Source organism: Peromyscus leucopus, chromosome 8b (genome assembly GCF_004664715.2).
Source record: "Peromyscus leucopus breed LL Stock chromosome 8b, UCI_PerLeu_2.1, whole genome shotgun sequence".
Taxonomy (NCBI): domain Eukaryota; kingdom Metazoa; phylum Chordata; class Mammalia; order Rodentia; family Cricetidae; genus Peromyscus; species Peromyscus leucopus.
Window position 1 is genome coordinate 91,400,732 of NC_051086.1, and position 24,688 is coordinate 91,425,419.

Consider the following 24,688-nt stretch of genomic DNA (forward strand, 5'->3'; position numbering starts at 1 on the left):
GCGCCAATGAAAACTAAGCTCGAGATATGGAATTTCCTCATTCACGGGGCTTCAGTCGTGCAGATTGCGCGTGCGCGGCTCCTGATCGCGCTCGGCGCCGGGAACGTAGTTTTGACGCCGCGCTCTCTCGTTCCTCCGGCGAATGCGAGCTGGAGTTTGTACGCATGCGCGCGCGTGGGTCGACTCGGCCCCCGCCGCCGCCAAATCGCGCTTCTGCGCAGTTGGTGTTATTGTGACTGCCGGGCCGTGGCCCCGGATGTTGTGGCTGCTGGAAGGGAGATGGAGGAGGCCGAAGGGGTGGCTGCGGCCCCGGGCCCAGCTTCGGGGTTGGCTTTCAGGGGCCGCCGAGCTTTGTCCGGCTCCTGGGAGCGCGACCAGCAGGTCGAGGCGGCGCAGCGGGCCCTGGTGGAGGTGCTGGGGCCCTACGAGCCTCTGCTGAGCCGGGTGCAAGCAGCCCTGGTGTGGGAGCGGCCCGCCAGGAGCGCCCTGTGGTGCCTGGGGCTGAACGCAGCGTTCTGGTGAGAGACCCGGACCCTCGCTAACCTTCCAAGGCGCGAATTCGTCGGGTTGCTCTAGGGGTCTTCCTGTCGCCTGCCCTGCCCTGTTTCCTTCGCCGTCCTGATTGCTTCTCGTACTCGCCTGATGATGCCTCACTTTCCCCTCCATCCCGGCTGCCTCGAGGCTCTGGCACCCCGGGTCCTCACGGGGGCTTGCCCATCTCCCCTGCTTGCCCCGCGCCTGCACCCTCGCCCCGCATTCTCTCCTAGAGCTTCTGGTAACATCTTGAGTCGGTCTCCGTGAGCCTGGGGTGGCTCTTGTTAGCTAGGGAAAGCTATTTTCTGAGACTATCTCCTACGTTTCTCTTGCCGGCTCCAGCGTCGTGTCCAGAGAGTTTTAACTTACGGTGGGAGGAGAGGCAGAAGGTCTTGAAAAGGTATCCTAGGTATCCATGGGTGTGAGGAGAAAAACGAGCTTGAACCGGTTATCATGAATTAGCATGTTAAAGACTGTCTCACCCAGTCAAGTTGGTGAAGTCGGTATGGAGCTTCAGCCTGAAGAGAATTAGAAGGCTTAAGAAAAAAGATTACGAGACAATGGTGAGATTTCACCCCTTTCAGAGACACTAAGGATTGCAACACCTCTCTCTCTCCCAAGAAGTTAGAACGGCATCCTTAGCTGTGGTTTAAAATCAAGGGGTTTGAATATGTCTGAGAGCTGGGTTCTGTCTAGCCGGACAGGTGGCACTATGTTTAAGGATCTGTTTGTTTCAGTCTCTGGGACAATGAAACCACCTAGGTGGACTTCGGGTTTCATAGAGGCTACCAAACATAGTTTGGGTTTATTAATAACCAAAGTACTGGTCAAATTCCAAGGGAACTGATAGTTCCTGAGGCCTCTAGAGCCACATGAGATGACAGTGTCCCGGATAAACCTGAGACAACAAAGTGGTTGTGTGTGTGTGTGTGTGTGTGTGTGTGTGTGTGTTTGTGTGTGTGTGTGTGTGTGTTTGTGTGTGTGTGTGGGGTGCCGGAGCTTGAACCCAGGATCTTGTGCATGCTAAACAAGTGCTCTAGCAATGGAGCTACACATCAGGTCCATATCATCTTTCTTGACGTCAGACATCAGCTTCCTTTCCATTGTTAGTATTTATTCAGGCAGAACCCCCTGGAAAAAGAAATAGGTGTTTATTAAACTAGTTTGTAGAGTGTGGGGTTGAGGTATACATCAGGGACAGGACAAAAACAAAACAAAACAGAAACAAAAACAAAACCTGATTTTTGTAAAAAAAAAAAAAAAAAAAAAAAAAGAATGAGTCAGGGTCTCACTATATAGCCCTTGCTAGCCTGGAATGTATATGTAGACCAGGCTGACCTCAAACTCAAGAGATCTGTCTGCTTCTGCCTCTCAAGTGCTGGGATTAAAGGAGTGCACCATTATGCCTGACTTATGAAACACGTTTTTTAAAGATTGTTTCTATTATTTTAATTACCTTTGTGTTGGGGGGTAAGGGAATATGTGCCAGTGAGTGCAGGTGCCTGTGAAGGTTAGAGGCACTGGATCCCACTGGAGCTGGAGTTACAGGTGCTTGTGAGCCACCCAGTGTGGGTGCTGGGAACACACTCTTCTGGAAGAGCAGTGCGCATTCTCAGCCACTGAGCCATCTCTCCAGCACGCAACACATTTTAAAACTGCAACAGTATTTGCTGGTCTCCAACAGTGTTTTATTTATTTATTTTTTTGGTCCCTTATATCCTAGGCTGGCTTTGAACTCCCGACATTCCTGCTTCCACCTCCTGAAGGGTGGGACTGTAGATGTTGGCCACCACGCTGTGCCTGGGCCCTAGTAGTGTTTACTTAAGCTAAGTCTGTGTTTAGAATCTTTCTTAGAGCCCCACTTGTGCTTTGTGTCTCCTAAAACATTATGGCTGGTCTTATCTCTGGCATTTCCTGGTATTTTGCCTACTGAGGAGCCACAATACTGTTACAGTCCCATCTCACACTCAGAAGCTGGGGGAGAGGTGGTTTAAGACCTAAGGAATAATTGAGCAGGTCATTTAGAGGGGAGTCACACCCTGGGAAGGGTGCAGGTCCCAGAGATGAGAAATGACTGCACGTGGGCACTCATGGAATTGTATTGGGAGGAACGAACTTCTCTCCAAGTTTAAGGCTAAGACAGATCTCACTCATGTCTTTGTGAGTGCCGACATTTCACTTGGAAAAGTAAAGAAGGATCGTTTAGATTTTAGACATTTTGAAGAAGGGTCATTAGTAAGGACCAAATTGAAAAACTTTTGGTTCACTGTTTGTCAGGAATAATGATGCATCAAAAGCCGAGGTGTTTTATGCAGTTTAAGGTGTCAGAAAAAAGTTCCCAAAGGGCTAGAGAGTTGGCTCAGTGGGGACTAGAACCTACCTCCAAGCCTGATGGCCCTGTGCAACTCTTGCAAATTGTCCTCTGACTTACACACACACACACACACACACACACACACACACACACACACACAGAGATGATTTTTCAAGTCATCCAGATTCAGAGAACAAAGTTTCTACAGTGTTCTGTATTCTCGGTTGTGGTTTTTCTGAACCTGTGACTATGTCCTCTTAACTCCGAAACACAATAGGTTCATAAAAGAAATCCATGTGTGCCACCATAGTATTTCCAGGCCCCACTCCCTGGGTTCCAGAGAAATTACGGTGGCCCTATCAAAAATCTTGCAGCCCACATCACTCCTAGTCCCTGGCCTGTTACTGTCTCTGGGATAATCATGTTCTTCCCTCTAAAAGCTTATATTTTCATTAGTCTCAGCACCATCTGCAGATGAGTGATTTGCAGGGAGACCATGGAAGTCAGCAAGAGTGTATCGTGACAGGATCAGAGAAGAACAGGTCCCTTCCTCCCCCTAGGTGAACAGCACGTGGCTCATAGAGAGTTAGGGACTTCAGCTTTGACCCTGTGCTTCTGGGTGGTGGTTGGGGACATGAGTGTAGCCTGAAGTTGATTCCCTGTTGATCTCTCTATTGAGAATTGCTTTTCAGTCACCATTGTTACCAGTGTTGACCATTCTTTACCGGGGCTGTGTGATTATGGTGTTTAAACATGGTTTTAAAAAACGTTTTCTTTTCCTAAAAAACAAAATTAGAAGTCATCTGCGAAGTGACTAAGGGTATACAACAGTTCTGATTTACAAAATTAGAATCCAACTTAAAAAAAAAAAGAGGAGTAGGAAATGGAAGGGAGGAACCCCCCACCCCCTTTTTAAAATGAGTTCTGGGAACGCTTTATTTAAAAAAATAAGCATTACTGATTTTAAGATTTCTTTAAATGGCAAGGAAAGCCCATAAAGCCCATTTAAATAGAGACATTTGTTCTTTGGGGGAAATTGACAGATGAGAGTGGAGCGCGTCTTTAGCCCGGCACTCCGCTGTGACATCAAGACCAGCTTGTTCTGTATAGTGAGCTCCTGGCAGCGGCGGCGATTATATAGACGGTCTGTATTTTAGATGAAATCATCAAATTTTAGATGAAACCAATTGACAATTGTTTCTGGTTATCAGTTCCTTTTCCTTCCTTCCTTCCTTCCTTCCTTCCTTCCTTCCTTCCTTCCTTCCTTCCTTCCTTCCTTCCTTCTTTCTTTTCCTTCTGTTTTTGCTTAAAGACAGGGTCCATGGAACCAAAAGTGGCCTCTGCTCTTGGGAGTCTACTGCCTTGATAGGGCTCTTTTGTCTCATTGGGAGCCCCGAAGGCTCCCAATGATGTCTTCCTCAGCCTTCCCTCTTTGCCATGGAGGTGGATTAGCCATTGGTTTGTTTTAGTGCTGGGGTTAAACCTGGGGCTTCATGAACACTAGGCAGACTTTCTATCTCTGAGTGTACCGCCAGCCTGGCCTTCTGCTTTGTCTGGAAGGTTGGTACTTTCTCCGTTTTAGGGTCGGGTGGGTCATTAGCAGCTAGCTGGTTTCACTTCTGGTTTTTTGTGCAAGCAACAGCTCTCATTATGTGATATAGGTTGGGTTAATTTTTCCTTTTCATTTACCAGTGACTGGCTCATTAACTAGGCAGTCACAATGGTGCGCAGTAATGGGCTCACTGGCCCTATAGAATGGGATGCTTTGTTCTGAAGTGCCACAGAGACAAGCGTGCTCTGTAACAACAAAGGAACCTAGAAATAACATCTTTGATTGAAAATAGATGTGTCATTGTTATTTATGATTGTATGTGTTAACTGTGGAATGACCCCAGAGCCTCCTGTATGCTGGCAAATTAATTATTTATAACAAACTTCTAATTTCTTTTTTTTTGGCTTTTTTAAGACAGGGTTTCTCTGTGTAGTTTTGGTGCCTGTCCTGAATCTCGCTCTGTAGACTGGGCTGGCCTTGAACTCACAGAGATCTGCCTGGCTCTGCCTCCCCAGTACTGGGATTAAAGGTGTGTGCCACCGCCGCCTGGATCTAATTTCTATTATTACTGGAGAATCCATGTTATAGTTAACTCCCTCCTGGAAAACTGCTTTGTTTTGTTTTTAAATTTTTATTTATTTTTATTTTATGTGCATTTGTGTTTTGCATGGGTGTCAGGTCCCCTGGAATTGGAATTACGGTTGTGAGCTACCATGTGGTTGCTGGGAATTGAACCTGGATCCTCTGAAAGAGCAGTCTGTGCTCTTAACCACTGAGCCATCTCTCCAGCCCCCCAGAAAACTGTTTGTTTCTAGAATTTCTCATCTTTTTTGGACACCAGATTGTTCCAAGGAACACATTTTTATTTGGGTTGGCAGTTTAATCTGATTTTAGCCCCCAACAAATAAAAGGACAGTTTACAAAAGGAAAATGATCCTTCTGTGGTGCTGTAGGCCCATAATCCAGGCATTTGGGTGTGTGTGTCGGCGGGGTGGGGTGGGGTTGGTGGGGGGGTGAGGGGTGGGTGGAGGGGGCGAGGCAAGAGAATCAAGAGTTAAAGGTCATCCTCAGCTATCTAGTGAGTTCTAGGCCAGCCTGGGCTATGCATGAGACTGTCCCAACACCTTCCTTCCCAAAAGGAAAAACAGTAGATATATAAAACTGTACTCTCAGCCTGGTGGTGGTGGTGGTGGTGGTGGTGGTGGTGGTGGTGGTGGTGGTGGTGGTGGTGGTGGTGGTGGTGCAGCAGCACGCCTTTAATCCCAGCACTTGGGAGGCGGAGGCAGGTGGACCTCTGAATTCAAGGCCAGCCTAGTCTATAGAGTGAGTTCCAGGACAGCCAAGGCTACACAGAGAAACTCTGCTTAAAACAAACAGACAAACAAAAAACCTTTATTCTCACTGATATTTTAAAAATTAAAGTATAGGGACTAGAGAGATGGCTTGGTGGTTAAGAGCACTTTTAGCTCTTGCAAAGGAACTAGATTTGATTCCTCGGACCCACATGATGGATTACAATGTCTCCATTTCCCGGGATCCAACAAACAAGCAGGCTTGTGGTACATGTTATGCATGCAGGTGAAACATTCATATGCATGGAATAAATTAATTTAAATAAATTAAAATAAATAAATAGAAATCAAATTGTATTACAATTTTCTGCTTAAGTTTATTTTGTTTTATTTTATTTTGAAACTGGGTCTCAGTATATACCCCTGGCTATCCTGGAACTCAGTATGTAGACCAGTCTGGCTTTGAACACACCAAGTTCTGCCTGCTTCTGCTTCCTGAGTGCTGAGATCAAAACTGTGCACCACTATGCCTGTCTGCTTATTAAGTCTTAAGAATTGATAGTGTTTAATTCTTGGGACTGTGTAGGAGAACAGACATGTGACTGATAGAAGCCTACATTGTATGGCTTTTCTAGGAAGTAGTTTGGCAACACTTGCTAAGCTAATTGGTTAACACCTTTTCTGGGGACAGAAGAGATAGAGAGTGACTGATGATGGGTATGTGTTTATTGAGGATGATGACAAGTCTCTAAAATTAGATAATGGTGATAGTTGCCTGTGAGTTTGAGGCCAGCCTGGTCTACAAAGCGAGATCCAAGACAGGCACCAAAACTACACAGAGAAACCCTGTCTCGGGGGTGGTGGGGTGGTGTGTGTGTGTGTGTGTGTGTGGGGGGGTGACTGCCATGGTGTGCGTGTGCAGGTCAGAGGACAACTTTTGGGAGTAGATTCTTTCTTTTCACTGTGGGTTCTAGAGGTCAAAGGTCATCAGGTTTCCTTGGCAATTGCTTTTACCCACATAGCCATTTCACTGGCCCTGGTGTTTTTTTTTGTTTTGTTTTTTGTTTTTTGTTTTTTGCTTTTTGTTTCCAGGCAGGGTCTCACACAGCCTACTTATGTAGCCGAGGATCCTTCTACTGTCTCCACCTCCCCAGTTCTGGAATTACTGTGTGCACACCACTACATCCGGTTTATATAGTGCTCGGGCTCAAACCCAGGACCTTGTGCATGAGAAGCTCTAAGTTACACCCCCAGCCCAAGTTGTTTCTTTCTTTTTTTTTTAAACATCAAAAATTGGTAATATCTTAATTATAAAATGTTTTTAAAAGACCAGTGGTAGGTAGGTAGGTATGTATAATGCAACCATTTTTAAAGTTACTGTTGCTTTTCTGGTGACATGAAAAACATGTTTATGTATTGAGTAAGAAAGGTTTTTTGTTTGTTTGTTTGTTTTTATTTTTTTTCAGAGCTGAGGACCGAACCCAGGACCTTGCACTTGCTAGGCAAGTGCTCTACCACTGAGCTAAATCCCTAACCAAGAAAGGTTTTTAAATTAGGTATATTGTATGTCTTAGTTTCTGTCCTATTGCTGTGAAGAGACACCATGACTAAGGCAACTCTTATAAAAAGAATTGTTGAATTGGGAGCTTGCTTACAGTTTGTTTTTATTTTTTAATTTATTTATTTGTATTTTATGTAGATTGGTGTTTTCCCTGCATGTATCTCTGTGTCAGAGTCCCTGGAACAGGAGTTATAGACAGTTGTGAGCTGCCATGTGGGTGCTGGGAATTGAACCTGGGTCCTCTGGAAGAGCAGCCAGTGCTCCTAACCGCTGAGCCATCTCTGCAGTCCCCTTGCTTACAGTTTTGGAGTGTTAGTCCTTGATCATCATGGTGGGAAGCAGACAGGCATGTTATTGGAGCAGTAGCTGAGAGTTTTTACATCCGGATCCACAGGCAGCAGGTAGAAAAAGAGACACTTATGGGACTGGCATGGACCTTTGAAACTAGGAAGCACACCTCCATTGACATACCTCCTCCAACAGGCCACACCTCCTACCTTCCCAAACAGCTCCAATAATTTAACGAGGGACCAAGCATTCAGACATTCTCATTCAAACCACAGATTGTACTTCCATTGGATTGTTTGTTTGTGTTTGTTTATTTTAGACTTAATTTTATGTGCACGAGTGTTTTGCCTACGTGTATATATGTACGCTGTGTGCGTGCCTAGTACCTTCGGAGGGTGTTGGAGTACCTGGGACTGAAGTTACAGATAGTTGTGAACTTCCATGTAGGTTCTGGGAACTGAACCCAGGTCCTCTGCCAGAACAAGTGCTCTTAACCGCCCAGCCATCTTTCCAGCCCCCATTTATCGTGTGTGTGTGTGTACACGTTCAGGGACACAAGTGTGACCGTCAGAGGATAAGGTGTAGGAGTTGGCTCTTGCCTACCACGTGTGTTCCAGGGATTGAACTCGGGTTGCTAGGCTTGGTAACCAAGCAAAAACCTTTATCCTAAGCCATCTTGCTGTACTCCCAATGTTTTTTGTATGTTAATATTTTTAAATTAAGGTACTAATCTTCACATTGTAGAATATATATGTGGGTGGTGGATCATTTTCAAAACTTCAATTTCACATATGCCTCTGTAAAATAGATGTTTAAAATGCACAAATTTTATCATATGGAAAAAATGATTTCGTGCAGTGCTGAAATTGCTGCTTTTTTTTCTTCAAAAATGGTGCTTTGGCATTACAAACAAACAAACCGTTGACTTGGGCTAATAGAGTGAAGTGTGTGTGCTGTGTCTGCTTGCTCTGAGCAGATATCCTTGTCCAGAGAGTGCCCTTGAGACTGCTTCCGCATCCCCGTGGCTTAGGATGCTCTCCTGTCCTATGTTTTGTGTGAGCTGATTGACTTCAGAAGCCTGATCAGATTTCAGGGTTACAGTTCTCTTTCTCTGTTCCTTCTCTTCCCCCTCCCTCCCCCTCTTTCTTTTCTTTCTCTCCTTTCCTCCCCCACATTCCCTCCCTCTCTCCATCTTTCTCTCCCCTTTTTTCTGTCTAGGTAACTAGCCAGCCCAGGCTGACTTCAAACTTAGGATTCTCTTGCCTCAGTTTTCCACTATGCTTGGCAGTGTGTGTGTGGGGGGGTGGGGTGGTGGTGGTGGTGGTGGTGGTGGTACTGGGAGCGAAATAATAAGGTGGGGTGCAAATGAGATTATTTCATAGTGATATGCTTTTTTTTATGATTTCTTTTTTGGATTTGTTTGTTTTGTTTTTTGAGACAGGGTTTCTCTGTGTAACCTTAGCTGTCCTGAAACTTTGTAGACCAGGCTAGCCTCAAACTCACAGAGATCTGCCTGCCTCTACCTCCTGAGTGCTAGGATTAAAGGTGTGCACCATAATACCTGGCATTTTATTATTTCTTACATTTTTTAAACCTTCAACAAATATGCTTGCCCTTAGAAATAAGGAAAGTTATTAAGAAAAAAAATAGATGAGCCTACAGTGAACAGAAAGGCCAAATCACCTCCAGTTAAATGATTCATGTATACATATTCTGAGTTGGTTGTTTTGCAGTTGTTTTTTGCTTAGTTGGGAAGTTTTTCTGCTGATTGTAGTTTTGTATACTATTTTAACACATTTCGTGGGTTTTTGGTTTGAATTGTGAGTGTTTTCTAGAAAGATCTCATTATATAGTTCAGGCTAGCCTCACTGTTGGTCCCCTGCTTCAGTTTCCTGAGCACTAGGATTATAGGCATGCACCCTGCTCCTAGTCTGGATGTCTTTTTTTCCTTATTCCCTCTTGTCCGGATTCCTAACCACTTGTCAGTTGCTTGTGTGCTCTGTCTCTGTCTCTCTCTCTCTCTGTTTTATCATTTGTCTTTCAAATCTATTTTATATGTCTTCATCCCTTATTGCTACACAGCTGTAACTGAGTAACTGTTTACTCTAGTATTTCCACTTGTTTTGTGACAGGCCTGACAGTGTGACACTGTGACAGTGTATGCCTGGCTCCTCACGGAGATCTATGGATCCTCTTCCTTTTTCTGTCCAAGTCCTGGCATTAGGAGCAGTGCACCTTTGTTACTCTGTGCTTGGGTTGCTGACCATGGCCAGTAGGTCCTCAGGTTGGCTTGTTCAGGTGAAGTCCAGGCAGTGAGATTGGGAAGGTAGAGTTGTGACCTGCTTCTGTAAGGTAGTCTAGGTTGATTTGTGTGATACAAGCTTTCCTGCAGCCCCGCTCTTGAACTCCTGACCCTGTCTGTTGCTCCCACCTCTGAAGTGCAGGGCTCACAGGCCTGTGCCCCCAGGCCTGGCTGGAAAACAACCACCTCTAAAGGAGCTAAACATCCTCCCTGCCTGAGTTTCTGCTAGTCAGCAGCCAGTGCTCTGGGAAGGGGTGACTGTAGCCTGGCTGGCCCCTCAGAGAGTGCTTTCAGGTGCAGGGAGGGGGGCAGTTGTAGCAGCGCTGGGGAGTGAGCACTGGGGAGTGAGCACTGGGGAGTGGTGACCAAGCCCTTAGTGTGGCCTTGTTTAGTTCGCTTAACTGTTGAAGATGTACTGGCTTTGAGCAGATAACGACCTGAGGAAGCTCTCCAGTTATTTCTGCTAAGCTGCTTTCATTCTTTAATCCCATGTGTGATTGTGCCCTTTAAGTGCTGGATAGGAAAACAGGAATAGAGTTGTCACTGGTGACCAGGGTTTCTGGGTCTCTTTCCTTTCATCTGTCATTTTAATATATTTTATTTGAAGGTGTGCCGGTAGTCCGCATTGATACTTATTGTACAGAAATGTCTATAGACAAAATCTGGAGTTCCTTTGCCAATTGTTGTGTGTGTGCATTTGTCTTTATTTTTGATGCTGGGGATTGATCTGAGTGTCTTATACAAGCTTTTAATTTTTTTAATTTATTTTGGTTTGCTTGTTTGTTTGTTTATTTATTTTTGAGATAGAGTCTCTCTGGCTGTCCCGGAGCACACTATGTAGACCAGTCTGGCTGCTGCCCCTGTCTTCCAAGTGCTGGGATAGAAGGCATATGTCACCGTGTCCAGTTTATTTTATTCTTTGGAGACTGTCTCATGTGGCACAGCATGATATTAAACTCCCTGTGAAGCCGTTTGGATCTTCCCGCTTCTACTTCCGGAACGCTAAGGATCAAAGCTGGGAGTTTGTGCAAGCCCAGAACCCTACCAACTGAGCTCTGTCCCAGCCTTTTTGTTTTTATAGTATGAGAACACTATCCTTAAGGCTTGTTTTGTGATTATATAATGTTATTAGGCAAGTACTGAGCTGAAGGTATTTCAAGGTGATGACTGTGACCAGCGCTCTTGGTCACCCCCACCTGTTTGCTCAGTTCTTGTGTGACTACCTAGTGCCACTGTGACATGGAACAGCTGAGTAGGACTGTGTTAGGTGGGTGTTAGTGCCTTGCATTTTCTTCCTGGCTTTTTGGCCAGGATCAGATGTTTCGTTTTATAGATAAGTCTGTTGCTTCCTTTGAAAAGAAGAGAAAGTCTTACATTAGATACCCAGGTTGTTCTCAGACTCACTGTGTAGCTAAGGATGACCTTGAACTTCCCATCCTCCTGCCTCTGCTTCCCAAGGGCTGAGATTGTAGATGTGAGCTACCACACCAGTTTTATTTGGTGCTGAGGATCAAACTAGGGCTTCGTGTATGCTAGGCAGGCAGTTTACCAACTGAACTACATCCTCAGCTCAAGATTTGTTGACACCACATTACTGACGAGGAAACGAATTTATTAAAGTTCACATAATGGTTCGTTTTAGGGAATCAAACTCAGGGTCATTTAACTTCATTTTCTACTTAAATTTATTTATTTATTTTTTTGTTTTTTGTTTTTCGAGACAGGGTTTCTCTGTGTAGCTTTGTGCCTTTCCTGGAACTCACTTGGTAGCCCAGGCTGGCCTCGAACTCACAGAGATCCACCTGCCTCTGTCTCCCGAGTGCTGGGATTAAAGGCGTGCGCCGCCGCCGCCGCCGCCGCCGCCGCCGCCACCACCACCCAGGCCTAAATTTAATTTTTTATTGTTGTTATTATTATTGAGATAGGTTTCTCACTATGTAGACCCAGCTGGCCTGGGATTTTCTATATTATAGACCAGGCTGGCCTCAAACCTCAAAGGTTCACCCTCTGCCTCCAGAGTGCTTAAATTAAAGATATGTGCCACTATGTCTGTCCTAATTTTTGTTTTGTTTATTATTAGTATATAAGTATATGCTTTTTTGTTTGTTTGTTTATTGAGACAAGGTTTATCTGTGTTGCCCCTGGCTGTCCTGGAACATACTCTGTAGACCAGGCTGGCCTCAAACTCAGAGATCCACCTGCTTCTGCCTCCCGAGTTCTGGGATTAAAGGCGTGCGCCACCACTGCCCACCTGGCAGCCACATTCTGGCGTGCAAGCAGGAGGACCTGAACATGGATCTCCAGCACCCATGTAAAAGCTTGGTGTGGTCACATGTCTGTAACTCTAGTGCTGAGAGGTCAGGGACAGACATATCCCTGGAACTCACTGGCCAAAAGTCTGTCCAGTTGATGAGCTCTGATTCGTTGAGAAACTCTGTTTCAAATGATAAAGTGGAATGCCATGTATAGTGCCACACTTTTCATCTCAGGAGACACGTAGGTAGATCTCTGTGAGTTCAAGGCCAGCCTGGACTACATGGTGAGTTCCAAGACAACCAGGGCACAACCAGACTGGAGGACCTGTCTGGAATGATAGAGACTTCTGACCTACACACATACCCACTTGATATACAACTGGGGATAATCCTATTAAACAAGTCAGTCTCAGAAAGACAAGTACCATATGCTTTCTCTCATTTGTGCTTCCTAGGTTGTATATTGCTACACCAAGTCGTGTATGTATATATGTATGTGTGTGTGTATGTATGGCATAATAGTAGACGTGAAACTGTCTGGAGAAACAAAGAGAACCAGTGGTGGGGGAAGAGTGAGAAGTGCAGGGATAGATGGGCATAGGGACAGAATGTGCTACATTGACTTGGATTAGGGTAACCTGGATTAGGGCTTACCAGGTAAGTGAATACTTGCTTTCATCCTGACTTGTCCCTGAACTGAAGAGACTGGGAAGTTGAAAGGATCTCCAGGAGGTTATTTGATTTAGTCCTTTACCTTTACAGAAGTAAAGGACTGTCTCCATAGGAAAATAGTTGAGGTCTGGAAAGTTGTTGTGATTTAACCAAGGTGTATGACTGGTTCACATCCGAGCAACCGCCAAGGCCTCGGACTAGATCTCGGGGGTTCCCCGAAGTCCGTAGTGCACATGTGGCCTTTTTTGAACTGGCTTCGTTGCTTAGTGACCTTCTTCTGTTTTCTTTCTCTGTAGGTTTTTTGCACTGACATCCCTCCGTTTTGTGTTTTTACTTGCATTCAGCTTGATGATCATTGTCTGTATTGACCAGTGGAAGAACAAAATTTGGCCTGAGATAAAAGGTAAAATTGGTAGCATTTAGAACAATTTGAACTGGCAACAACTTTTTATGTGATTTTTGCCCTTAGGTTTTGTTTTTTTGTTTGTTTGTTGAGGGGTATGTGGTACTGGGGACTAATAACTGAAGTCTGAATTACTTGTTTTAGGAGACATTTGAAAAACAAGCCTCAGGCCAGGGGTGGTGGCTCATACCTTTAAGGCCTGCAGTCTGGAGGCAGAGGCAGGTGGATCTCTGAGTTCAAGGCCAACCTGGTCTATATAGTGAGTGAGTTCTAGGATAGGCAGAGCTGTGTAGAAAGACCCTGTCTGAAAAAAAAAAGAAAAAGAAAAAAGCTTATGCCTCATCTGTGGGTCCATATAGCTGGGTTATACCTTTCTATTACATCCTCGCCAGCAGATTTGTGTCTGCCACCTGAGGTGATGTTGTCAGTACAATTGGCCTGAGGAATTTGCAGACTTCACAATTTTTTGTTTTGTTTTGACTTAAATGATCTTACTGGATACTCTTATCTACTGAGACAGCATCGGTTCATTCTTATTTTATGTGAATGGATGTTTTGCCTCATGTCTGTCTATCACTTGTGTGCCTGATGCACACAGAGGCCAAAAGAGGGCATTGGATTCACTGGAACTGGAGTTGCAGGCGGTTGTGAGCTGCCACGTGGGTGCTGGGAATCAAACTTCGGTCCTCTGGAGGAGTAGTCCGTGCTCCTAACTGCCAAGTCATCTCTCCGGCCCCCTCCTCCCCCACCCCCCCCCCCCTTTTTTTTTTTTTTTTTTTTTTTTTTTGAGACAGGGTCTGTGTTGCTTTGGCTGGCCTCAAACTCACAGAGGTTCATCTACCTCTCCTTTTTGAGTACTGGATTTAAAGATGTGTACCACCATGCCTGGCCACCAATTAAAACAAAAACAAAACCCAGTGACTCATGTAGCCCAAGCTAGCTTCCAATTTACTATGTAGCTGAGGATGACTTTGATTCATAATTCTCCTGCCTTTCCTCCCAAATATTGGGATTACAAGTATGTACTACCATGCCTAGCTGCAGGCAGCATCGATTTATCTCCCAGAATTTCTTTTAAACTATATAATAAGCACTAAGAAATGTGATTTCTCACAGGATGTAGTGGCACCTTTGATCCCAGCCCTCAGAAGGCAGAGGCAGGCTTATCTCTGTGAGTTTGAGGCCAGCCTGGTCTACAAAGAGAGTTCCAAGACAACTGGGGCTGTTACACAGAGAAACCCTGTCTGAAAAGAAAGAAAGAAAGAAAGATGTGTTTTCTTTTCAAAAACTTGTATGTAATAAAAAATATGATACTTTTTTTTCTTTCTTTCCTTCCTTCCTTTCTTTCTTTCTTTCTTTCTTTCTTTCTTTCTTTCTTTCTTTCTTTCTCTCTTTCTTTCTCTCTCTCTCTGTCTCTCTTCTTTCTCTCTCTCTCTCTTTCTTTCTTTCTCTCTTTCTTTCTCTCTTTCTCTCTCTCTTTCTGTCTCTCTTTCTCTCTTTCTTTCTTTCTCTCTCTCTTTCTTTCTCTCTGTCTCTCTTTCTTTCTTTCTTTCTTTCTCTCTTTTTCTTTTTCTCTCTCTTTCTTTCTCTCTCTCTTTCTTTCTCTCTCTCTCTTTCTCTCTCTCTTTCTCTCTCTTTTTCTCTCTCTCTCTGTCTCTCTTCTTTCTTTCTTTCTTTCTTTCTTTCTTTCTTTCTTTCTTTCTTTCTTTCTCTATTTCTCTCTTCTCTCTCTCTCTCTCTCTCTCTCTCTCTCTCTCTCTCTCTCTCTTCCTTTCTCTCTTTCTTTCTTTCTGTGTAGCCCTGGATGTCCTGGATCTCGCTCTGTAGACCAGGCTGGCCTCGAACTCACAGAGATAAGCCTGCCTCTGCCTCCGGAATGCTGGGATTAAAGGTGTGCGACCACCGCCTGGCATTTTATCCCCATTTCAGTGTTGAATGAAGCAAACTCTGTGGAAGATAAAGAGAATACCTTTCTAGGCAGGCCAGTAGCTTGACTAGAGACCTACAGACTAGTAATGGTGTCACACTCTTGTTCGGCCAGTCCGTCAGGACTTCAGAGCCAGCCTCAGCTGTGCAGTAAAATGGAGGCTAGCCTGAGACGTGAGATCTTCGCTACAAACAAACAAAAAAATCAACCTGACAAACAGGAGACCCACACTTGTAAAGGATCTCCTGGGAACAGAGATTTGAGCATTAAGTTCTTGAAAGTCAGGCTTACGTGTTTAGGTAGTGAATGATCATTTAAGGGTTTTTAAAAGTCGAGCTGCATACTGAGTTGAGAGTGAAGATTAATTTGATATCGTTTTATAGGGTGGATGGAATGAACCAAAGGGGAAGGCAGAAGCTCTGTTAGAACTGCAGCTGTGTCTCTGTGGGAAGAAGTCAGGGTGTCATGAAACTCGGGATGGGTGCTTTGGAGAGTATGAAGAAGGAGGAGACTTCAGCACTGACGCACAGCAGATGGGTTTGGAATAGGGAGGCCGACTTGGGGGTTTTAGCGCAAGAGCGGAGAATGGCTGTGCTCACACACGGGCAGGGCGATGGGGAGTGGCCAGGTGGGCACTGAGGGAAAGGGAAACTGGTGTGGATGCTGGACATGGCAGGGCTGAGGTGCTGGCAGATGTTTTTAAGTACATTGCTATCTTATTTTATAGAGTCTTCAAGTAATCAGCCTGTTTTGTGTCTGTGACTGTCAAAGGACGACATTGTTCAGAGCAGATAATAGGTGTCTAAAGAAAACAGGAAGATGGCTAGAGTTGAGTAGTTAGTTACAACATGCCTTAGAAGTTTGGCACATCGTGATGTGTCTGAGCAGTTGGACATGCTCACGGGATGGATGGACTGTGCTCATACACCTTGGCTGTCGGCTGAAGTAGTCAGTATGTGCAGCTCCAGTGGTCCATTTGTACCTTTCTTTGTAAACCATTACTCCTTCGTCAGCAGCTCCCTAACTGCCAATATAACATGGGGTCGCCTTTTTACTGTCTAATGTTCACAGTCAGACCAAGAGGCAGCCTGATATTTTCATGTTTAGTTTTTTCTGCCAACTAATACTGGTGTTTGTTTTAATATTGTAGTGCCAAGACCTGATGCATTAGACAATGAAAGGTATGGAGTTCCAGTTACTACTTTTTGTTGTTTTGATGGATTCTGTTGTATTGTTCTGATTACATGTTTTTAGCCCCATATTCTGGACACAACATTATACACCTAGTCTGTTCAAAAATAATAACAAATCCTAAAGTTCAAGTTGAGAAGACTCAGTGTCTTCTCATCTTTATAGGATGAGAACTTTCTGGAAAAGGAACATTAGTGACTCAGAACCTGACATGCCAGGGAAGTAGCTGTATTATTAGTAAGCCACAGTGTGAAAATTTAGAGACCACTGATTTAATTTGTCTCTTGGCTTTTATACTGTATCGTTTGGTGTCTCCTGTGAGCTGTGGCTATTTTTAAGTCTGGGTCAGAAAACATTGGTTCCTGGCATCAGCAAGCCAGTGCTAAAGATCCCTGTGTGTCTTAGGGCCTCTGCTTTCGTCCCTCGCCCACCCACCCCGTATGTTTGACAGAAGGAATTTCCTCTGCTGGGATTTATTTTGGCTTTGCTTTGTCCCTTCACGTTGCCTCCCCTCCTGGCTGCAGTGGAGTCGGTGAGACCATGCTTTGACTTTACCCCTGGATATGGCAGTCTAGGGAACTGCAATGGTCCAAGCATGCTGAAGATGGTGTTTCAGGCACAAAGGGCCTTGGAGCTAGTGGCAGGTTCATACATGTGACTTGAACCACTTGCTCATAGGGTGGAGTTGTCAGAACAAGTTTGTCTTCCTAGTCCCCAAATTCAAGTTTCAACCTGGTGAGCCAAGAAGAAAGACATGTTTCACCTCCAGAGCACCTGGGACTAGCCGCTCCCAGCCCCTATATAAACCCGGAAGCATTGGCTGCCTGCACAGTTGGGGGGGCCCTAAACAGCCTCCTCTCACAGCTCCCCCTTCTCTCTCCCGTAGTTGGGGTTTTGTGCACCCTCGGTTGCTCAGCGTGCCCGAGCTCTGCCACCATGTAGCTGAAGTCTGGGTTAGTGGGACCATTTTCCTAAGGAATCTTTTGCTTTTCAAAAAGCAAAACCCAGGCAAGGTAAGCCTTCCCTTCTCACTTTAAGCTCTGGCCTTCAGTTCAGCTCTTGTTAAGTTGAAACATGTATCCTCATTCACAGTGTATCCTCATTCAGGGAGGAAAAGACTTGAGGGTCATAGAAACAAAGGCGGGTTATAGGAAGGCTCTGATTGGCTGTTACAATAAAGGCAGGTTATAGGAAGGCGCTGATTGGCCGTTACAGTAAAGGCAGGTTATAGGAAGGCTCTGATTGGCCGTTACAGTAAAGGCAGGAGCATGACTCCGTGTTCGTTGTGCTTGTCACCTGGAGGAGCCCTTTTTTTTCCCTTAAATTTCTCTCTGTGCTGGGGATTGAATCCAGGGCTTCCTGCATGCTAGGCAAGCTCTACAGATGAGCTACATCTCCAGCCCCAGAGAGCAGGCCATTTTCTTGTCTCAAGAAGAGAAGAAAAGCTTGCTTGTGTGCATTCTGTGTCATATTAAACATGATAAGTTACAGGGTTTTATATTTTTGTTTTTTTAGTTTTACTTTAAAAAAACCCACCACCTATATGTGTTTTCAGAGAGAATTTTTGGCTAAAACTTACTCAAACCAATTTCCTGGCATGAAAGGTACAGCTGTATGGGGTTAGCCATGCAAAAGAAGCTTGAGTAGAAGGGAATGTTCTCTTGTCTGCCCAGAGTCACCACTGGACTCAAGAGTGGCTGTGGCTGTCATTCTGGCGTGCCCAGCTTGACTCAGATCGTAAAGAATCCTTAATCCCATCTCCATGAATCCCCATCCCACCGCAGTGCTTTGCTGGATGACAGAGACTTATTCGTGCGTCTTGCTTTTCCAGTTCTGCTTGCTGAGCTGTGGGATACTGACCTTTCTGGCCATGTTGGGCCGCTACATCCCCGGGCTCCTGCTCTCCTACTTGATGCGTAAGTGTGCACACACTCCCCACAAGCTGGCCGTTGCTCGTAGCTTTTCCAGCCATAGTCAACTGTGGGTCTAGGGCAGTGGTTCTCAATCTTCCTAATTCTGCGACCCTTTAATAGTTCCTCATGTTGTGGTGACCCCCAGGCATAAAATTATTTTCATTGCTACTTCATAACTGTAATTTTGCCACTGTTGTGAATCTTAATGTAAATATCTGATATGCAGGTTATCTAATATGCAACTCCTGAGGAAGGGTCATTTGACCACAAGGGGTCGCAACCCACAGGTTGAGAACCACTTATTTAGGAAGAACACCATTATATATTAGTTCCCCAACAATGACTTTTTTTTTTTCCTGGAGCTGAGGACTGAACCCAGGGCCTTGCGCTTGTTAGGCAAGCGCTCTACCACTGAGCTAAATCCCCAACCCAACAATGACTTTTTTCATGTGCTTAGGACACGATGTGTGTCTTTAAACGTCTTTTCACATGGAGCTGGTACTCCACATATAAAGGCATCAACTCCATTGCCTTTTGGAGAGCTTGCAGCATGTCATGCGTATTAGGCAAGTGGTGTGCCACTGATGGCTATCCCTAGCCTCTTAGCAAGGTGTAGACATTAATGAGGGTTCACCAATGTACATGGTGTCCCACCCTGAAAGACTGTCTCAGTTTATGGAGAAGCTTTGCAGACAGTTCTCAGGTTCCTTCTCCTTGTTCTTGCTCTGGAGGACTTCCCCTCCTCAGAAGTACATTTCTGTAATGTAGTTACTTTTTACTGACATGTACTGTTTGAGGCTGGAAGAAATTAGCTCCAGGTGTATTATTTTATTTGTTTATGTTTGTTTTTTTGAGACAGGGACTCTCTACATAGCCCTGCCTGTCCTGGAATTCACCTTATAGAGCAGTTTGGCCTTGAACTCACAGAGATCCACCTGCCTCTGCCTCCCAAGTGCTGGAACTAAAGGCATGTGCCATCATGCTGGGCATCTAGGTGTACTATTTTTTAGATATAATTTATCTCAGAATCACATGACTGGTTGTCACCATTTTGCTTTATATGTCCACACTTCCTGGTTCTGGCCCTGGGCTATCTGTGGCATATTTTATTGTATATAGCCATGACCTGTACCCTGTGGATGGCTACAGAGGTCCCTGTTCTCAAACTGTGTATAATAGGGGTCATTAGTGGAGGTGCCAGCGGAAATGAGTGGGATTGTTGTGCACTCTTTGTCCTGAGGACATAACAGCAGAGGGAGGGAGGGAGGGAGGGAGGATCGCTGCGCGCGCGCTCTCCATTTTCCTGCTGTCTCCACTCTTCTCAGTTGTCACTGTGATGATGTGGCCGCTGGCTGTCTATCACCGACTGTGGGATCGAGCCTATGTGCGACTGAAGCCAGCTCTGCAGCGGCTGGACTTCAGTGTCCGTGGCTACATGATGTCCAAGCAGAGAGAAAGACAATGTGAGTGTCATGGGGTGCTTTCTTCTACCTAACAGTTGAGAAAGAGACGCCAGGTCTCACATACTGGAAATGTCTTTAAAAGTGGGAAAAATGGGCCCCTGAGATGGCTCAGCAGATAGATGCTTGTCCCCAAGCCTGATGACTTGCGTTGAATCCCTAAGACCTTCATGGTGGAAGGAAAGAACACACACACACACACACACACACACACACACACACACACACACACACACTAGAGCTGTGCTCTGACTTCCACAGGTGCACCATTTCACACGTATACAGAAACAGTAAATAGAGAAAAGCCATTTTAAAATTTCAAGTAGAAGTATATAAAAGAATATATAAGTATATATAATTATATATATAAGTATATATTCAAGTAGGAATATAAGGTGGTGAGGAAGTGTAATATTCTATTTCTGAGAAATCTAGGCAGGCTTGCCAACTTTTCTCACTTGGAATCTTATAGGCTCCCATTTTAAACTGATTTGAGAAAAACTCCCAGTTGAGTGAAAGACGTTGAAAATGTCCATAGTCCATCTGCTATTATGAAACACCTTTCAAGTGTCCGAACACTGTGTTGACTGCTTTTATACAGTTTTAAATATTCTTTACATCAACCTTGAGATTGAAGTGGTTGTGAACTGAGTAGATGTTAATGTAGGTTATTTAGCACTTTTGCGCTAGCCTTTTTCCATTAATGAAAGCTGTCTTCCAAAGTGGATTGAAAACAGCCTGGGCTGGAGAGATGGCTTAGAGGTTAAGAGCACTGACTGCTCTTCCAGAGGTCCTGAGTTCAATTCCCAGCACCCACATGGTGGCTCACAACCATCTCTAATGAGATCTGTGTGCCCTCTTCTGTGTACATAATAAATAAATCTTAAAAGAAAGGAAAGAAAAAAAACAGCCACCAGCGATGCCAGAGTGCGCTGCTAGCCTGAGCTCTACCTAAAACAAAGAGGGTAGCGCACGTGTATCCCTCTTTTTGCTATTATCAGTTTGGGTGTTTCACTGAGCCCTGGCCTTCAGAGAATCCTGTATGTGGTCACCAGCTTCATCTGGGCCAACTAGTTATACAGTATCAGTCTTTAAAAGCCTCATTTAACCAAGGTGAGCACCTCCCTATGACTGTGCCCACTTACCTCTTTGCTTTGTATTAACCCTAGCAGATCCTCAGAGGTGCTGGGTGGTTTGGTAGTTTATCTTCTAGCCAGAATCTCTAGAGATGTGTAGGGGTTGGAAGAAGGAGGGATGTTGGAGGAGAGATGTAATTTCATGTGTTACTACTTACTTAGCCTCGGCATCCTGACCTTTAGATATTGCTATGTAGACTTAGGGCCATATTTAGAGGGTCTCTCCGTGTGTTGTGATGTTTTTGGAGTCCAAGGGGAGATTTTCCCTTGAAAGCGTCAAGGTCTTCTGCTCTTTGCACATAGTGTGCCGCAGAGCTCTACACCCAGAACGTGCCCTGGACAACCACAGCGACAGTGAAGAGGAGCTTGCTGCCTTCTGTCCCCAGGTATCTTCGTATGGAAGCTGCTCCACTGGCCTGCTTTCTTAATTCTTCTTTCTCCACCTGGCAGCTCACATTTAGATGGTAACCAGGTTTTAAGCCCATCAAGGACCCTCAACGACCCTAGATTCCCCTTACCCTCAATAGCAGTGCTGAGGAGAGAACCCGGTGTTGAGTGGGCCCTAGAACTCAGTTTGAGTCTGGTGAACAGCACGTTTACTTGGGTGTCCTTTTACTTTACCATCATGGAAAAACCTGGAGCTGACATAAATCTTTATGTAGCCAGTATGCCTAGAGGTTTGGTTAATAAGTCTCTTTTTCTGGTTACCTATGAGTGCCTGAGCTCAAAAGGTTGATGAGAAAGAATGTTCCCTTTAGGGAAGCAGCCTAACAGGAGCCAGGGGTGTGGGTACAGCTCCCGTCTTCTTAGTTTCACTGGGACTTGGGTATCTTCTGGGGTTTGCATTAGTAAAGCGGATCGCTGATGGCATCATCTCAGACTTGTTGGTGGTTTCTTTTTGTAAGCTGGATGATTCTACCGTGGCCAGGGAATTGGCTATCACAGATTCGGAGCACTCTGACGCTGAGGTCTCCTGTACAGACAACGGCACATTTAACCTGTCAAGAGGCCAGACACCTCTAACAGAAGGCTCTGAAGGTGAGAACCTTTGACCTGAGTTGATACTAACTCTGACTTTGGCATTGTAGCTTCCTTGGACCAGGGGGCTTACTGTTGCCCCCTCCTCTTCTGGGTTGTGGCTCAAGTAGCAGAGTCACCCGAGGGTGTGGTATGACCCCCACGTTCTGCTGCTTTTCTTGAAGCCCCCATTCCCAAATTAGTCTTTGCCTCTAGTATCAAGTAGAGGAAGACAGAGTTCTCTGGCAATTAGTAGTCATGGCCATCTGAGTGATGAGAAAAGCTAACCAGTCCCACAGGTTTTGCTTTATCTTAAGAAATAGAGGGTGGGCCAGGTGGTGGTAGCACATGCCTTTAATCCCAGCACAGGGAGGCAGAGTCAGGCGGATCTCTGTGAGTTCAAGGCCAGCCTGGTCTACAGAGCTAGTCCAGGACAGGCACCAAAACTACACTGAGGAACCCTGTCTCAAAAAAAAAAAAAAAATAGTAGTACTAATGCTGGGTGGTGGTGGTGCATGCCTTTATTCCCAGTACTCGGGAGGCAGAGGCAGGCAGAGTTGGGGGCCAGCCTGGTCTACAGAGTGAGTTTCAGGACAGCTAGGGCTGCACAAAGAAACCATGTCTTGAAAAAAAAAAGGTACAGGGTAGGGAAACCTGGTTATGTAGGGGTTGACTTTTTGTGGGTCTGGGGCACGAGTAGGTACCATGTTTCACATACCCTTGTTCTCTCAGACCTAGACGGTCACAGTGATCCAGAGGAATCATTTGCCAGAGACCTTCCAGACTTCCCTTCCATTAATGTGGATCCTGCTGGCCTGGATGAGGACGACGACACCAGCATTGGGATGCCCAGCGTGATGTACCGCCCCCCACCAGGGCCTGGGGAGAGCCAGGTCCTGCCTGCTCGTCGGGAAGAGGCTGCACTGCCAGAGCTCCTGCTTGGGTCCCTTCCTGGAGGATCTAACCTCACCAGCAACCTTGCCAGCCTAGTCTCCCAGGGCATGATCCAGCTGGCCTTGTCAGGGGCCTCCCAGACAGACCCTTCTGGCCCACCTCCCCGAAGAGCAACAAGAGGTCTCCTCCGGGCCCCTAGTTCAGACCTGGACACTGATGCTGAGGGAGATGATTTTGAACTTCTGGACCAATCAGAGCTGAATCAGCTAGACCCTGCCAGTTCCAGGAGCCACTGAGGAGAGACTCCTTTGAGAGGGGGGTCACTGTGATGTAGGGTTTTTTTCTCTCCCCACCCCACTTACTGTGACGGGGCAAGGGAAGAACCCATTCTTGTCCCCTGAATTTTATTTGTGTATTGGGTGGCCTGGCTGGTGCAGAGGCCTGCGGAGAGAACATACTCATTACCTTGCTGCCAGCTAGACACCATTTCTGTGCTTAGTCACTGACGTGAGGACGCTCGCTCCCTCAAGGGAGACTTCGCTCCATTAGGGTGGCACTACACATGGGCAACCGAGGAGGGATATTGATTCCCCTTGAGGAGTCAATATCGAGGCGGTAGTGCTGTTTGCTTTTAGGTCTGGGTGCTCAGGGGTGCTCACTACTACAAGAGCCCATCTTTTCTCCTCACCTCATGGGAGCCACAGCAGTCAGGCAGCAGCGACAAGAGTTGTCATTTTGTCGTTTACCGTGATTTGATTTGTGTTCTCAAAGCAGAGCAGGCCCACTTCCTGTCCCTGAGCCCATCTTCATTTCTCGATGGCTGACCCTCAGCACTGCAGAGTGCTTGCAGAATTTAAGAAATGTGAACGTGAGGTGGGGCTGAGCCTCTTGTAGGTCACCTTGAGCTATAGGATCAGATGGCTGGTAGGGTTGGTGAGTGCCTCTATGTCTTGAGGTCTCATGGAATCTTTTGGAGCTGTGTGGTTGTTTTTGGTGCTGTTAACCCCTGGCTCCATTTGACCATCCATCTGAGCAGTGAGCAAAGCAATATCATGTCCATTTTTATGTTCCTGTTCCTTCCCCTGCTCCTCCTCTGGAGAAGCAATATTCCACAGGGTGTGGCAAAGTAGCACTTTACAAATGGCCGTGGCACTCATCCCGGAGCACCAGCTCTTCTTGCACCAGCTCTTCTTACCATACTGCTTCCTAACCCCTCTAAGGATGAGCCCAGATCGTAAGGATACGTTGGTGACAAGCAGAGACCCCTCTGAAGGGTGTGTGTTCTGCAGCCCTAGTCAAATCATGTGAAACAAAACCCCCTACATGATCACTGGTTCTAACTTTGCCAGCCTACTGCCTCTCTGTCTCCCAAATCAGAGCTCAAGCCAAATTCTCCACCCTCTTTCCCTCTTGCATTAACCCTTTCTGATCCTCAGGGACCACTCCCCCAGCACCCCCATATTTGGGTGAGGGACGTTGGACAGAGCCCATTTTCATGTGCTGCAGGTTGGGGGTTGTGCTAACACGTTTGCTCTTGGTTGATGGACAAGGTACAGAGGCCAGGGAGTGAAAATACTTAACAGTGAGAAGGGGAACGGCTAGGTGCCTGTTCCTAGTCATTGAAAGTGAGAGTTAGGGGCAATGGCATCTTCCCATTTTAGGGTTCTCAAATGCTCTGGATATCTCTTCCCTTAGAGCCAGATGTCCTACAGGTGAGCTCCATGTGGACAAACAAACATGGGAGGTGAGGGAGAGGAGTGGGATTTCGCGTGTTGCACGAATGTGTGTAGCTTCATGCCTGGGGAGTTGGCAAGAGGAAGAGGGAAGGAAGGAGAGCAAAATCCAGGTCTTTCTTGTGCCCGTGGGATCCTGCTCTGAATCTCCCGAATCCTCCACTGTGAATTGGGGGTGGGATGGGGGGTGCTGGGGAATAAATCTTGTATGAGAACAATCTTTAAGACTGCTGTTGCTGGTGTA

At 45.8% G+C, this 24,688-nt stretch overlaps 1 protein-coding gene across 2 annotated transcripts; it reads left to right on the forward strand.

Annotated features, from left to right (window-relative positions):
• Positions 1-160: 160 nt before the first annotated feature.
• On the forward strand, positions 161-24,669 carry Retreg3 (reticulophagy regulator family member 3). 2 transcript variants are annotated; one of them, XM_028856810.2, is made up of 9 exons: positions 161-518; positions 13,067-13,173; positions 16,251-16,281; positions 17,178-17,304; positions 18,123-18,207; positions 19,530-19,667; positions 21,104-21,186; positions 21,706-21,838; positions 22,550-24,669. In XM_028856810.2, exons 1-9 carry the CDS (start codon positions 280-282, stop codon positions 23,005-23,007), a joined length of 1,401 nt encoding a protein of 466 aa, XP_028712643.1. In that variant the 5' UTR covers positions 161-279; the 3' UTR covers positions 23,008-24,669. The 2 variants fall into 2 exon arrangements, with proteins under 2 accessions (XP_028712643.1, XP_028712644.1); XM_028856811.2 differs by lacking the exon at positions 17,178-17,304 and having other exon boundaries at positions 218-518.
• The last annotated feature ends 19 nt before the right edge of the window (positions 24,670-24,688 follow it).

What these genes read in the sequence shown, in the direction of transcription:
- Retreg3 (XM_028856810.2), top strand. Translation starts at nt 280, where the DNA reads ATGGAGGAGGCCGAAGGGGTGGCTGCGGCCCCGGGCCCAGCTTCGGGG. An exon ending in GGGCTGAACGCAGCGTTCTG is followed by an intron (nt 519 to 13,066) that starts GTGAGAGACCCG and finishes CTTTCTCTGTAG; the next exon opens with GTTTTTTGCACTGACATCCC. An exon ending in GATGCATTAGACAATGAAAG is followed by an intron (nt 16,282 to 17,177) that starts GTATGGAGTTCC and finishes TCTCTCCCGTAG; the next exon opens with TTGGGGTTTTGTGCACCCTC.